Source organism: Cataglyphis hispanica, chromosome 18 (genome assembly GCF_021464435.1).
Source record: "Cataglyphis hispanica isolate Lineage 1 chromosome 18, ULB_Chis1_1.0, whole genome shotgun sequence".
Taxonomy (NCBI): Eukaryota; Metazoa; Arthropoda; class Insecta; order Hymenoptera; family Formicidae; genus Cataglyphis; species Cataglyphis hispanica.
The window spans coordinates 4793877-4810313 of NC_065971.1; the positions used below are offsets into that span (position 1 = coordinate 4793877).

At 34.2% G+C, this 16437-nt stretch overlaps 1 protein-coding gene across 3 annotated transcripts in view; it reads right to left on the bottom strand.

Annotated features, from left to right (window-relative positions):
* The window catches only part of LOC126856275 (heterogeneous nuclear ribonucleoprotein L), a 145214-nt gene that overhangs the window by 77926 nt on the left and 50851 nt on the right, over positions 1-16437 (bottom strand). For all 3 annotated transcript variants that reach the window (XR_007688344.1, XM_050604668.1, XM_050604667.1), the window contains exons 4-5: positions 11028-11113; positions 9317-9413 (exon numbers count right to left, since the gene is read on the bottom strand). Coding sequence is in view for 2 of the 3 variants with exons in the window: in XM_050604668.1 (XP_050460625.1) it covers positions 9317-9413; positions 11028-11113 (183 nt within the window). In the remaining variant the exon portion in view is untranslated. The remainder of the gene's footprint in view (positions 1-9316; positions 9414-11027; positions 11114-16437) is intronic.

Here is a 16437-nt window from a genome sequence, read left to right on the forward strand (position 1 = left end):
TCTATATCGCGTTAATAATATGCTGTAAAAACGTTGAAAATTTAACAATTGTTTGCGAGAGGATAATAAACGTATTAAAAGTATATTTTCACCGAACACATTTCGAGACGTAATCATCGTTGCGAGGCGGAAAATTTCATTATCGCCATTCTGCTTTATGCGTGTCCCATATGGCTCTGGCATTAGCCATTCACCTTTTATTATGCATAGCATTCGTCACATTCGAATAAACGCCTGCAATCGTTAATTTCCTCCTGATATCGTTTCAAAAACCACCGAAGCTACGAAAATTGTAAACATGCAACTCGTTTACAATCAATGTAGGCATAAAAGTAAGCATAATGTGAAAGTGATGCTTACTGTTCGACGATCGTATCGTATTCTCCAGATTAGAAAAAAAGAAAAATAAATATTACATTTTTCTAAATAATATAAATTATTACAATAGAATTCAATTAAGATTTAATTCTCCAATAAAAAATTTGAAAAAAAATTACCGATTAATTAATATTTATAATAATTAATAATTACCGATAATATTTGTTTACGTGTTTTATTATAAATTGCATCTATTTACACTTTATTTATGATTTTACACTTGAGTAATCTAGATATTTTAATTATGCTTTCAGTTATATAAAGCTTTTAAATGTTTCATCGGCTAAATAAATATTTTTTTTTTATTTCAAGCGTAGCAATTTGCAGCTACTCTACATACAGCGAGAAAAGGATTAAATATAGATTGAACCGTTTCGTAACAGAAATGTCGAAATTCTCCGTACAGAGATTTAAAAAAAAAAAATTAAAGTTTGAAGATCAAATAAAAACAATAAAATAAAAATATTTATTTAGCACGGCGCGGTATTTGGTCAGAATTTAAGTAAGTAAACAAATCATAAAAATGAATTAGCCGAAACCAATGCCCGAATTTCGATCATAATAAATGTTACGAGCGCGATGGCGCATTTTAATTAATGGAGATATAATAATTCATCCTACATGAATCGTACGCGAGGCACGTTGGCAGCATCAGCTGTTTTAATTGGGCCGGAGGGATCGTCGAGCGATTCCTCGCGAGTTTTCGATATCAATCGAGAAGTTTCTTAATAGCAGAGATCTGACTGGAGACCGCGCGAGAAGCCAAGTTATTTACGCTCGCGTCGTTATTAAAGTTTCATAAAACGTCCGTCGATGTTATCGGTTCTTCAGTCGCGATACAGTCAACGTTCTCACCGTCGGTGTGATGTCAAAGCGTACTCGATATATCAAGGCAAGCTTCGCGAGGATTCAAATCCACTGAATGCAAAATCTGTGTCCTGAGAACTTTTATATATAAAGTTAATCATAAAAGTTCCTCAAAGGCGCCGGGAATACGTACATTTCGCACCTCGTGCCTCGATTTGTATTAAATAGTTTGTATTAAAAAGTGTATGCTTGCTTTCTCTAAGAGAGAAATGTACAATCTACAAATTAAAAATTTCAACAATTTTTCTCTCTGTTAAAATAATGTATATTAATTTTTTTTTTATATTTTAATAACTAAATATCGCAGAAAATATGTATGTATTCATTGTTTTTAGCTTTTAGCGCAGATATATAAAAACAGGTGAATGTCAGGTTGCACTTTGTAGAAGTAGTGTTCGCTATTAGTGCTTGTAGACTTATATCCTCATATTATTCATACGCAAGAAAAACTTCAGCACAACAGAATACGCAATTAATAATATTTTACTTTTATGATAATTATGAATGCAATTTTAATATTCATAATTACACGTTGACCGAATCTTAAACATTTACAAACACTGAAACGAGCTTAAAAAAAAGTTTTCATCTTTTGATTATTATTCATATGTAATTTCGTATACTTGTATATTATCTTTAAAGTGTGCACGATCTCTGACACCATCTTTCAATTTTGCAAGTCGAAATAGTTTTGAAATGATAATTTGCTTAATTCACGGAAATCTAACTTAGAGGTGTTTCTCCACATATATTGTTCTGAATAATTTTGTAGAATTTCTCTGTAGTTCACAGCTCTTTCCATTAGCTAACCGCAGAGCACAGAATTTAACAAGTGCAAATAATGTGCACAAGTTATTCGTGTATGCACCAGCTACAAAATTTCTACCATTTCAATCATAACAGCAGAACGATATAAAACAATCACAATTCATAAAATTGAAAGATCACTTCTTGTCAAGATACTTTACATATTTTTAATGGAAATCTAAACATTTGTAGTTTGAAATTATTTTTAAAAAACAAATACGTTTGTAAGGTAGTAAATTACTTAAAGACTTCAATAATAAATTAAGTTTCACTCTCTATAAAATAATATAAAAAATTAAAATTAAAAAAAAAAGCCTTTGGATAAATATTACTTTTAATATATCAACTAGTACTTTCTTTCAAAAAATAAAAGGATGAATTTTTGCGTCTGAAATTTTGAATGAGCGTATGATCAATAGCGATTGCTAAAGCGGTAAAATAATTTCTACATTTGTTTGTGTGTGCCGACAAGAAGGATGATTGACGACATGCGCATTTTACGAGCGACAAGTGGAAGAGGGCTTTTTCCCTGGCGAAAGGAAACTTTCAAACTTCGCCTTGTATCCGCGGAAAGCACCGTGCAGAGTCGGACCATTCATTCGTATGATTTGCAATTCAAAGCGAAAAGTAAGATTTCCCGGTGCCACACTGCCATGTGCCAGCCGCGTTTTGAAATTTAACATCGATAACTTATAACTGAATTAATCGCTGCATATTAACGAGACACGAACTTGACGTTATAATGTCGCAGTTATAATATCGACCATAGAAAATCATCGGTTCGAAAGAGGTCGACATTTCAGCCGTGCCTTTATTTCTATACTGAGTTTTAATTTGCAATTCAAAATTTCAGTAACAAAGGAACAATTAGCATTCTGTCTCACGGAAATGAACTCACTAAAAATTTTAAAATAGATCGATATAAATTTTATTATGAAGCCATTCAGTCATCCGTCGAAATAATAAATGATATTTATCAGCAAATTGATTATAAATAATAACATTAATAAGCGCGGCGTTATGAATTTCCGTGCGAGAATTTTAGAGCGTGTAGAAACGCGTCAGGTCGCGTAATGACATTTTCTACATAATTACATAAATTTGCATCATTATTAACATACAAAATAATGATGATTAACAAGTTTATCAATTTCATAAACTATTGAAACGTAACGTTATAATTAATTACATAGTTTATAACAAGAATTTAATTTCATAAATCAAAAAATTGATGATTAAATCTACAGTAGAATTAATGAAATCTTTATTTCTGTGTGCTAATTACTTGTAACTTTTCCCTTTTTCCATACTTTTATTAAGTCATAAACTGTCAAAGTGAAAAATTAAATCTGTTACACACAATATACGATTTCATGGAGGGAACTTTATATTTTGTTGGAGAAAAAAATTTCTGCAAAAAAAAGCTGTCTCGTATATGAGAATTTGTGCTGTTATTGATTAAAGCGTTAAATGAGGAAACATTAAGATATGATGGCTACATATAAAATATAATACCAGCATCGTATGATATTATATTATTGCGATATAACGGTGTAACGTGTATAAGTTTAGTCCATTAGAACACTTTTCGCTCCACACAATTCTGTATCGTAATTTTGGATATTATTCGCACGCCAAATGACATGGCAGAAATAACAATAATATTCGCGTATGAAATACGCATCCGCATATAGGAAATGGAAGTAAATGTAGTAACCATCGTTCGTATTACCAACGTTAAAAGGAGAGTGAAAACAGCAAATTGACATAAACGTGATAAATGCTTCGCAATATAACATGTAATTAATATAATAATAGATAATTACAAATTAATGGAAATGAATGATACTGCGCACGAATCGTGATAAAATATATCAGAATATAATTCTTTAAAAGCAGTTTCGAAAAAATGGCTATATGTGTGTGTGTGTTATGTATTATATAGTATGTACACACACACACACATATAGACATTTTTTCTGATATTAACGATTGCTTTTAAAGAATTATATTCTGATATATTCTATCATGATTCGTGCGCAGTATCTTTCGAAAAAGATATATATATATATATATATATATATATATATATATATATATATATTATACGTTAAAAAAAGAAGAAACGAGGTTTTTTTATTTTAAAAATTTAAGTACAAAACATACATTTCTTTTATACAAGTAAAGACTTGATATAAATGCTACAGTGTTTTTCGTGCATAATAAACGAGTGGCACTGCATTCTCTCGAGTGGAAAGCGAAATGTGGAATAGTTGGCGGTATGGATAGAATGTGGAGTATGCGCTCGCGTTAGAAAATGTAATTTCAAGATCGTAACGCGCGGTCACTGGAAATTATGCCTCTTTAAATCCTTCTTCTATTTGCTGCAATAATTTATACCGGTAATCATTTTTTTTTTGTTCATGCGCCCTATTAGACCTTAGTAACGTCGTTTTCTACAACAGCTTGATACGCTCCGTTATTTTTTTCCCTGCGGAAAGAAGTGTCCGACGCAATAATACCTTGAGTAATTACTAAATTTGCATTCTTTCATTTGCGCGAGCGGAAATCGCATCGTCATGCAAAACGAATAAAGTGAGAAATAGAACGTCGAGTGATAAGATCAAGAGAGACATTCTTCTCTTTCGCATTTAGCATTAACAATGTGCGCTGCAAATATACTTTGAAATTTGAATATTCCTTACATATTTTCTTGTATATCTCTTAACGAAAAAATGTATAAAATGTCGTTAATTTCGAGCTATTTATACAGTTAATGTCAAAAGTGGAGAGCTAGAAGATAAAGAAGAATGACGTTCAAATAAATTATCGTTATAAATTAATTTCAAGTTTGGTCAAGAAATTTTAGATTGAAAAATTGGCAATCGTTCTAAAATATTATACATAAATTCAGCATTTTTTATTTTATATTTTATTGTTTTATTTTTTATTTTATTTTACTTTTTTTAATTGTTTTTTTTTTTACGCTCATCATTTCCTTTACTTCATTTTAGATATCATAAAAAAAGCATAGGGATATAGATGAATATGTTTTCTGCTAGTATCGTTGTGTCGAATGTGGCGAATAAATACTTTCCATTCCTGACGATATTTTTCATTCGATAAAAATTCGCGCGCTATCCGAAGAGCGCTAAGTCAACATGCAAGCTTTGTTAATGTTCTTTATGATACTTGCTGAATGAAGATCTCTCGTCGCGGTAATTGCCGAACACGTGCCTATTTTTGTTATCTCAAAACTTATAATATCATAATGAAATTAATTCAGTTAAAGGTTCCGAAAAATAAAGACCACCGACGATGCTTGTGACATTTAAATTTTTATCTGACTTCACGCTCCAATTAAAGAGGCCATTGAAAAGCGCAGTTATTATGTCGTTGCGATTCACAACTTTTAAATAACGATCCGGCTTTATGCACTTTTTCAACTTGGATGCAACAGTCTCGCGTTTCTTCGTCGATTTTCATGGAGAACGAAAATCTAATAATGATTCTCTGAATATAGTAAGGGCGTGAAGATGTGGCTGTTGGAAAATAAAAGAGATAAACGTTTTGCACACGTTGCGAGTTGCAGTGTTAGCAATATCAGCTCGAAGCGAAGAAATTTCGAAAAGAGAAAGGAAAGAATGCACCGACGACGAGACGATAGGACAAAAGAGAACGTGTGCAAACTTGGTGAATGCTTCGAGATCGGTAATAACATCCTTAAGCAAAGACAAATTAAGAAAAAGAAAAAAGTGATATGCCAGAGTAAAAAAATATAAATCTTGCTATTCGTTAAATATTCGAAAAGTTAAGGAAAAAAATTTTTAAATAATATCGATCCATAATGTTCGTGTTCAATTGCACAAACAGCAATAATACAAGATATTCTGAAGAATAGGCACGCTGATCTCCACATGTCTTCAAAGAAAATAATGTTACTAATAAAAGAACAGAAAACTTTTTGTTTATAAATCGATTTCTGGAGCGAGAGGAACCCTTGAGAGACCACTTGTAACAGACGCGACATTATCATTCCATCCGCGTGTGTTCTTAAAAAAATTCTCGTCTCGCAACAAAACACGAATGCATTGAGAGGAGATAGATGAGGGAAATGCGAGGAATCCATCTAGGGAATTTATAGGATGATGCGCGGTGGCTTGTTCAAATATTCCACCGATGTATCTGATACGGTCTTCTTCTCGCGTGTAGATGCAAGCACGGGATAAATGCATCGCATGATTCATGCAGCTCATGTGTGGCTTTTCAACAAGCGCGGCCGCTATTTGACAGATCTTTCTTTTGACAATAGGAAGAGAAAAAAATGGCTCCTGTCAAAAGCTCCATCTTGAAATCCAATTTCGATCTTTGAATTTCGCCTTCGTCCGCCTTCGACTCTATTTTCGCTCTAAAGCGGACGCTTCACTTTGGTATGCGCATTCATCCACTTCAAATTTTTGCCGACATTCCTTCCACGCTGTATGAAATTTTTGCATTTCCTGTTATATTCAGATTGCGAATATTGTCTCTAACTTAATTTAACTTTATTAAATCTAAATTATATAAAACTTTGTTTTATTCAACAAGAATGAATAATTCATCGCGTCTCATATTTAATATTAATTTAGTTTGAGCGAAAATTTCATATTATGATTATAACAATTTTTAATTACAGTTACTTATATATTATATCAACAGTTATCTTTAACCTTTCGAAAGCAAACAAAGACTAGCGTTAATTACCAAGAGATTGTGAAAAATCGATTAAGTGCACTTTACGACTTCAAGTAGGTACTCGAAAGGTTGCAAAAGAAGCAGCTGCGCGCGATATCCGTGAACGAAAACGTACGGTCGCTATCGCCAATAAATATCTAACATTTTCCAATATAACCCGCATGGTCGATAGCAGGGAAGCAATCGAAAAGGATAACGGTGAAACGAAGTAATTCCAAGTTGTCTGTTTGAACGAAGAAATTATGTTATCGTTGCCATCACATTACTTTTTCTACTCCATGTTCGCATTTCGCATTATGCAACGAGAAAATAATGAACATTTGATAGTGACAACGATATCCTAAAGAATGAACGTGAAACACGATGTTGAACAAAGTAGCAGATATGCAATCTCATTTTCACGCAACAAAAAAAAAAAAATGAACTTTGATTTAATTAAACTGTTTCTCTGTTTAACAAGCGATATACAGACTAAGGGAAAAAAGTTGTTAACTTGACTAAATGCATTCAATTGATTACCATTTTTTTAATTGGAATATACGTCATGTTAGATTTAATATGTCATATTTAAATACCTGAATATTTCAATTAAAGAAATAATAATCAGTTGAACACATTTAATCAAATCAACAACTTTTTTTTTTTTCTCAGAATATTCCTGTAGAATATTTGAGAAATTCTTACATTATTATCTTTCTATCGGAATCAAATATTTTATAAATGCTAGCCATTTTTATTAAAAAAAAATCTATTTAATTATTGAGACACGTAAAAAGATAATGATATTCGCTGTAATTTGACGCGACGCGCGCATGCTCGTGTTTTCACTAATGAGCGATTATATGAGGCTTCGTTTCGGAGATTCGTTAATATTCGGTTGCTCGTTTATCGCGTTTATTCTCTTGAAATATAATGATGCGTCTTTGTACTAGACGCGTTTTTGCGAGGTATACTTTTTTTTATTTGCTACTGGCTTAATGCACCGGATATTCTGTTCAATGTTTGTATTGCAAGTTGACATTACAATCGCTGTAAAAGCAGAAACGGATGATAACTTTTCAAGACTCAAAACTAATAATTTCTGATGAGCTCAGCAGAAATATATAAATAAAGAAGAAAGGAATATTTCTGTTCGTTTTTTATAATAAATCAATATAATAGTGATCGAACTATACGACTTTGGAAAAAAAATGCAATATTTTTAAAAAATTGTCCAAAATTATTTGCCGTGACATGCTTTGGCAATAAACGTTTTGTTCGTTGAATGGCGTATTGTGTGTGTGTGTGTGTGTGAATGACGCTCAATTCTTCTCGCGTGAAAGTCGCGACAGAGGCGTGAAAGAGCACAGCTGTTTGCCGTGTCACGCTAATGCTCGCGGTAGGTAGAATCAGATAAAAACCGGTTAATCCATCTTGTGTTGCGCTCGTGTTGCTTACAAGCGTTAAATTACAAGATTTACGACAGCATCACGGGTGCATTAAGTTACGATAAGTTACTTAAATCGGCGGTTGAAGTTTTTGCTGATTTAGCTTTCATCTAGATGAGAGTAAGAGCTGCGTAATTACAGAAATAAGCAGCTCTATTATATTATATTATAAAAGGAATTCGCGCCTTACTTATCGTACAAACAATATATATTTCACTCAATTATACTGATGTAAAATTATGGATAAAAATTATTCCGTGTATTATATACATTAAACACGTCACAACTATTGATTGATGCACGAATTATACGAGATTTAAAGCCTTCTTTAAATAAATTTTATCATGGCATAGAATATTCATTTTCTTCTAATATCTTTTTCTGATAAATTCGCGAATTTAATCGAAAGTCATCACCTGTCGTAGCTTTTCAATATAAAACGTTAAATGTGATAATTAAATCTCTTTACGTTCAATATTATTATTAATAATTTCCGTATAACAAAATTGTATTTTAAATATATTTGTGCCGAAAAAAAAAAATTAAGCTTTACGCTCATTAAATAATTCGTGATGAAAAAGGCTGAAATCATAATTTAGCGTAATTTATAATTCTGGTAGTTCTATATGTAATCCGTATTTGCAAATGTGCACCATAAGTGCGCTTAAAGCGGATTTATCAACATACCGGAGTATTTATACGGAATGTCGCTAATTAACTACAAAATATTAATGTAGAATTCTGTTTTCAGGCTATAAGCACTCGCAGCTTTCCTAATTGAAATAGATAACGAGTTGCGTAAAACGAATAAAATGAGCAACTTTTTCGAACTTCGTTAACGCAAGTCGCATTATGTAAAATGCCTTAAACGTCGGAATTTTAAGAGTGATTTCCTTTATTCATTAGAGTTTTTTTAATTAACGAGAGCAATTTGTTTGACGTGCTTTAAATGAATTTTAAGAACGGTTCCTCTCTTTTCTTTTCTTTTTTTTTTTTTAAGTCGAAAAGAGCAATTTATCGTTACGTTTACATCTAAATTCGCATAAATTTTCCGCCCAAAAAAAGAGAACAATTGTAAAAGTAGTAATTGTTGATGTACTCACCTTCGCAAAGTCAATTTTTAGTGTGCAGCAGCCGGAGTATATGTCTGCTCCATGTAGTGTCTCTTTTGCTCTGGTTGCTGATTCCACCGAGTCAAACGTGATTATCAAAAATATCAGTTAAGGATATATGGCAATTTGTGTAAAATTGTGTAAAAAGATAAAGGTCTTTCACGAACGTAAAATTTAGTGTACGTTATAATTATTATATTTTAATTTACATGATACATAACTCAATTTGGAATTATTACACCTTATTTGATAAATGCTCATATGTATGAATTGAATAACATTTGTATATAAAAGTAATTAAAGGCGCGATGAATATTATTAAAAATTGCTTATCACATAAATTAAATTGTGTAGATTGTATAATTTTCGCCAAATTTTATAAAAAAACATGTAAAAATGTAGCATTCTGACAGCGCAAAAAACTTTACAGAGTTCACCACAGTGTGACAATGCTATTTTCCTGCAAAGTGGCCGTCACGGAGTATAAACCGGCGATAAAGCCCGGCGTGACGCGAAGTTCTAACGAATTTATGGTCACGCGCAACGCGGCTCCACTATTATTCGGATCATAATAATCCGGGATATATTCCGGCAGGTGGATTTACTGAAAATACGATGCGCTTTCCTCAGGCAGTAAAGCTCGAAGCGCGTTGAACGAGTTGGCGAACAGAGCGTGCAAAGAGTTTTCCTAGCGAAAAAGTCGAATCTCCGTCGAGCCTCCGTCAACCTCGAATCCCCCTTATAAATCTTCATTACATCGTAATAACAGCGCATGTCTTGACAAAGTTTCCTCGGTCCGGGAAAGCGTGTCAGAGAGAGAGAGAGAGAGAGAGACGGGGACTTGATCCCCGCGGGCTTCGAGTTCGCCGAGCTCGATGTAAGGGGGTGACCCTTGACCCGCAATGCTTACCGCCTCGAAGTTATCCATACCATCCCCATGTGTAAATCAAATTCGCGAGAAACGCGACGGTTTGCTCGTGTAAACCATTTCCCGGTCGTGTTACTCGCGTGCGCTGTCGAATTCAAAGATGTTCTTTACGCGCTTTAAATCAGTTTTCTTACATAACTGTTTGTAGAAATTTCAATGGAAATATTTCTTTGATAAATATATAAACTTCAGTCAAACGTTTTGAATAAAATTCTCATTAAAATATACGAAATAACGAAAAAAATTTACGCTCAATTTTAAGAAGTAAAGAATTCTGAAAAATTGAGAAGAATGTTAAAAGATAATAAATTCCTGCGTCTCTTGAAATTAATTTAAAAAAATTGTAATATAGAACTTTTACTTTAAAAATATTTAAAATACATAAATATATGTAGAAGAAAAAGAACATAATTTTTATATTACTATTTTTTTATTTTTATGAAATAAATAAAGGACCAACTATTAATTTTATCCAGAAATTTTGTTATACGTTTCATCAAAAAGTTTACAACATTGTTAATTCATTCTATACGATCACAAAGTATCTACAGTAAAATAATATATTCTGCAAACAAGACATTAGCGCAAGACACTATCTTTCTCAGTGATTTAGTGCGGCGCGGCAGCGCTGAAATTAAAGTTAATTTACAGAATTGAAATTTACACACGTACCTTCTTAGAAGCGTTAAAACACAAAGCGCCGAAATGGCAGGCGAAATGGAATGGCCAACGGAACAAAAATGCGGTAAAAATAAAATGTATTGCAAAGGATATTCAACCATGGCCTGTACGCCGTTTTTCTTGAAGATTACGATGCGCTGTACTTGCCCGCTGGGCGCGCTGATCGTGTGCAACACTTCCTGCAACAGAAAAGAGGAATGCACTTGAACAGATGCACGAGTAGATATTTTAAGACGATATTTCCGCGCTTTGTTGATTTAGGTGATGGTGCATCACCTCTCGGCAAGTCTATGAAAAACACTTAAGCCATGCGGAGATTAATTGTCGTGTTTAAACATAACTCGAATTTCACATAAAATAATAACAATGATCACCTAATGCGTTATCGATTTATGAGAATAAATGTATAAAAAAATACTTTGTCAACATATTCCTAAAAATAAAGAAAAATGACGAAATTTATTCAAATTTAAAATCATTTTCTGACGAATAATGTTCGTTTAGAATACATTTTATTTTATTTTAAATCTAACGCAGCTCAGCCACTTAATTAAATTTTCCTACTTTTTTTCTATGTCATATCTTCAATAATTATACAGAAAAATTATTTTATAAAATCCTATAATTACTTATTATTTAGAAACTGTATATTGATATTTCAATACTACAGTTTCATTTTTCTTAATCCGTCAATGAAACGTGTCATTAAGAGGAGTGACGATAATTCAGAAGCACACTTGGTACTTCCGTTAACCTATTTCTAATACATGATCGAGTACATCGTCGTATATCATGCGCTGCAAATCGAATGAAGTTTACACGGTGCGTTCTCCAGGGGTATCCCGACATGCGCCACCTATACAAGGTGTTCGATATAACTTGCATCATTTTCTCGCGCGCGCAATACTTGCAGCAGAGGCAAACAAGAAGTCTATATGTAGCGTGGATAAATTACGAATTAAAAGAATTTAGAGAGTGTTGAGTGAGACAAGTCGCAAACTGCATTTCAACTCATCCACGACTTAATTTATCGGCAACGCTACATTGTCATTCGGTAAAAAAGTCAATTTTTATCATATTTTTCCATTTGAACAAGCGTACATAAATACAACACACACACATACACGTGCAAAATATAATCGTATTGTAATTCTTTATTATCTAGAGTATATAATGTAAGTTTTACTTGATTTTTAACAAGAAGCCAAGTTAGGCGATTACATGAATTTACAAATGTAATCGTGTTAAATATATATTGTAGATGCATCTGAGTGACAAATACTATCACTTGAGAATTAGGTTAATTAGACTAATAACAGGGAATAGGACAAGCTAAAGAGAGTGTAAGAGAGAAAACAGAGTTGCAACATATCCGACTGGCACTGATTTACATTTGCAATTAGCACTCTCTAATTCAATCCTTAATCCGTAATGTCTCGAAAGTAACGGAGATATTTGAAGATTAACAGCCTGTTGGACGTCAACAAGATATTAATATGATAAATCGCAACAATTATTCAACGTTAAACAATAATGCTTAATCTTTTTTCGCGACTAAACTATTCGTTCCTTGGTAATTTGAAGACTTAAAATGCGTAGAAAAAAATAAACAACTTATGAAGAGAACCATTATATGATTCATAAGAAATCCGTTTTTTTTCATCCATAAATCATAATATCTAACAAAGCGCTCTGACGGCGCGATCAAAGGAGGTGTTAAACATCGCGCGAATGTGCGCTTGAATATCGCGAATATCTTTTATTTCAAAATAGTCGATAATTGAGAACATTTAGCGCGCAGCAAATGCGTGTTTACCTGTCGAGATGCCAACCGAGGAAATCTCGAATTTGCACGGCACGAGCGACGACACGACGTGGCTCGCCGCCAAAGTAGCTTCCCCCCCCCCCCCCCCGCGCAGCAACATCTTTCGCGCGGCTAGACGAAAACATGCAACTAGTGACTACTCGCATCTCTAGTGAGTCACGTCGTTTATCCGAGAAAAATACAGTCGCGCCGTGACACTTAAATGCAGTTTGAGCGCGCGAGACAGACCGTATATTATCTCGTGCGATTAGTCATGCGATCAGACGATTGAGACGCAACGTCTCAACAAAGCCGGAACGAGATTGTCGCGACTGAATACGCAATCTCCGCTTATGAGAGCTTAATCTTTCGACATTTAAATAGTTAACTTGTTTCATTATAATGCATTGGATTTAATTGCGCGATTGTTGGACGGTAACTAATATTTTGCGCAATCTTTTTTAATTATATCTTTTTTAATTCGCAAATCTGACAAAAAAAATACCAGCTAATTTATTTTTTAGTTACTTTTATTCTGACGTAGATGAGAAAAAAAGATTTGCTGGTGATGGAGGGTGATGGAGGAAGGGGAAGGAAATAAAGAAAGAGAGAGAGAGAGAGAGGGAAGAGAAGAAAAGGAGAGAGAGAAGGCAAAAAAGAGAATGAGGCAGAGATTGAGGAAGGATGAGGCAGAGAAATTTAAATGGCTTGAACGGATAAAGAATAATTAGTTGCTACAAAGAGTTTTTATAAAATCAATCTCTGAAGAAAACGGAAATCCCGGCGGAAGAGCAACCGATTAGTTTAAGAGTAAAATTTAAATTAGATAAGATTTAAGTTTAAATCAGTATTTAAATTGATAAGTTATATATATATGTATTTTATCTTATATATTTAGATAAGTCAAGCGGTCGAGCCTTAAGTTGTAAAGATTTATATAATTATAAGTCTATGTTGGTGTCGATTAATCATTATAAAGAAGTGGTTGTCACATGTAAATGTGAGAAACGATCGTTACTTCGTAATCTTTAGGGGGACAAATAAAGATTCTAATCTATTGAAATTATTTTTATAAAACATAATTAAATGCTACATAAAATATAATGAATAAACTTGTGTACATTTTTTGTATTCGCATGATCGATGCAAGCCTAATAAAAAATAGTTTGACCACTTGCACGAACATCGTACAACGTATCGTAAATCATTAAATAGGAGCAGAGAAATTTAAGTTTTTTCAAACAACAGCTCGAGCCTTCACACGGTACTCGTCAGGCTTTAAAAGTGGAACGGTCGACGTGACAATTGAATTGTTGTAAAAATTAATTAAAAAAAAAAAGAAAAAGAAAAAACGCGAGGCACAGTTGATTATGTAAAACCATCGTCGCATTCGGTTTAGTAAATTTTTATGCATCGCTCGCCGGTGCATCCAGCGTCATGTAATATGTATGATCCGTTGCATTTGAGATTGGCTTATGAATAGGAGCGAGCATTCCGCTCGTCGCCTGGTTTTCGGAAATTGCAGGGGACCGCGACAACACACTCGAACTTAATTGTCCATAGTGTTGCACGGGTGGAGGATCCCCTTTTGTGGCGCAGCAACGTGCGAGATACGACACGCGAGAAGGAGAGATCTTTCGGGGACGGGTCGCGGTATAAATTCAGAAGCGGACGCTTCCGCAACAAGCACAAAGCCGCCGTTTGCACGAAGGCGATAGGATGAGCTCGCTCGCTCGCTCGCTCGACGGGATCGCGATAAGAAAAGCACGTAATCCTTTGTCCCGCGAAGATGCATTCGCCGGAGCGAAACGCATCAAAGAACCGCGCCTCGGTACAACGATGATTTACTAAACCAGCTTATCCGTCACGCTTTCGCGACGGAAGAATGTCGGGCCATAAAGGAGGATCGTTTTAATATCATCGAAATCAATGTCTGAAATGCTGCAAATAATTACAAGCCTTTAAACTACGGGGAAAAAAAAATTTCGATGAGAGAAAATTTTAAATACTTTGCAACCAAAATTTTTAAGACTAAAATATAAAAAGAAAATATAAGCGAAACAAATCGTCGTAGATCAACAATAATAAAAATCTTAAAAAAAGAAATGATTGAAATAATGTATAATATGTATATACATAAGATGGATATTACTTTATAAAAGTATTTTTTAAATCAGCAGCAAATAAATGAGTGTGAAAAAAAGATGACGTAACTTGCATTTACGGAGAGAAAAAAAAAAAATACATACGATGATGTATTCTCTGAAGATCTAATTGTAAGAGTCCCAAGTTTCCCATATTCTCAGGTTAAATAATAGTGCAGTCTGTCGGTAGGATTGCTAAGGGGTTTAATCCTCGTTCTTGAGCAGGTCAGGCACTAATAATAGATCCGCTTCGTCGGAGGACATCAATCAGCGTGTCGCGCGCGCGCGCGCGAGAAGCGTATCGTATTGTCTCTCATCGGTATTTCCGTGTACCTCCGAGAGTGTTAATACGACTAATTCATCGTCGTTTATAAAACACGATCGGCTCGGAAAAGCGAGCTAGTGATTTATAGCGACGGCGGCGTTTCTCTAGCGAGGAAATATTTCCGCGTTAGAGCTGCTCTTTCCGGGTTGTTGATAAATATTCTCCAAGCCTTCTCCAGTTCTCTCACTCTCTCCTCGATTCCAGATGGTTCTGGACATAATGCTCGCTTTGTACCGGTACGGCACCACCTCAAAGCCTAAGATCCGTCGACCGTGAACGACAGAAATGCTCAGAGGCGCGTGACGTCGCGTATTAATTAGACAGGATACACGAAACAAATATGCATTTTGCAAATAACGAGACAAGATTCAAATAGAGGAATCGTCGCAAAATATAACGCAAAGATGACAATGACAAAGATGGCAAGCGCATAAAAGTGAATAATAATAAATTTATCGTTAAAAAATATATTCAATTGTAAAGAGAACTTTTTTTAGAATGTAAAAAATCCGTGTCACAACTTATCAAGACACAGCTGCTGCGTAAGCAAATTTTTAGGCGAAGCATCACGCATTTTTTTTTAGATCCCCGCACGTAAACGAAATTTCTCGTGGAAATCCTTCTCTCCTCGGGAATCGAGGAGATTCCGCCGTTTCCGCGAAACAGACGAGGAATAAGAACTTACGTCGGGATCAAAGATTTGCACTGCAATAAGCGATCCTTCGCCCGAGATAAGGGAGACCGAATTTACGAACGGTACTTCTAATCTCGCACCAATCCCATTCGTACAAAACTACAAGGCGTGTGAAAAAGTGATGAAGCGCTCGCAATTACGACATCAATTTGCCCGCCACCGGAGTAGAAGACGCGCCGGGGATGCACCTGGAAACTAGGGTATTTCCCACGAGTGCAATGCGCCCCGACGTATACTCCACATCGGGGTGTATTCTATATACGCGCGGGTCTAATAAGCGTGACGCCTGCAAAGTGCCAAATACGACAAATGAATTAAAAGGGTGACGAAAATATATGTAATTATATTCATATTTCTTTTTATTCTCAAATACGATAATTTACGGAAATGTAGATCAATCAGGTATAAATATAAATTTGTGTCATAATTTTCAGTCATGAAAAGTGTAACTGTTTTTTGATATTTGACACTTTATAGAAAAGATTTACACACGTGTGTATGTTGCAAAAAATTTAATTGTATAATCTATATATATA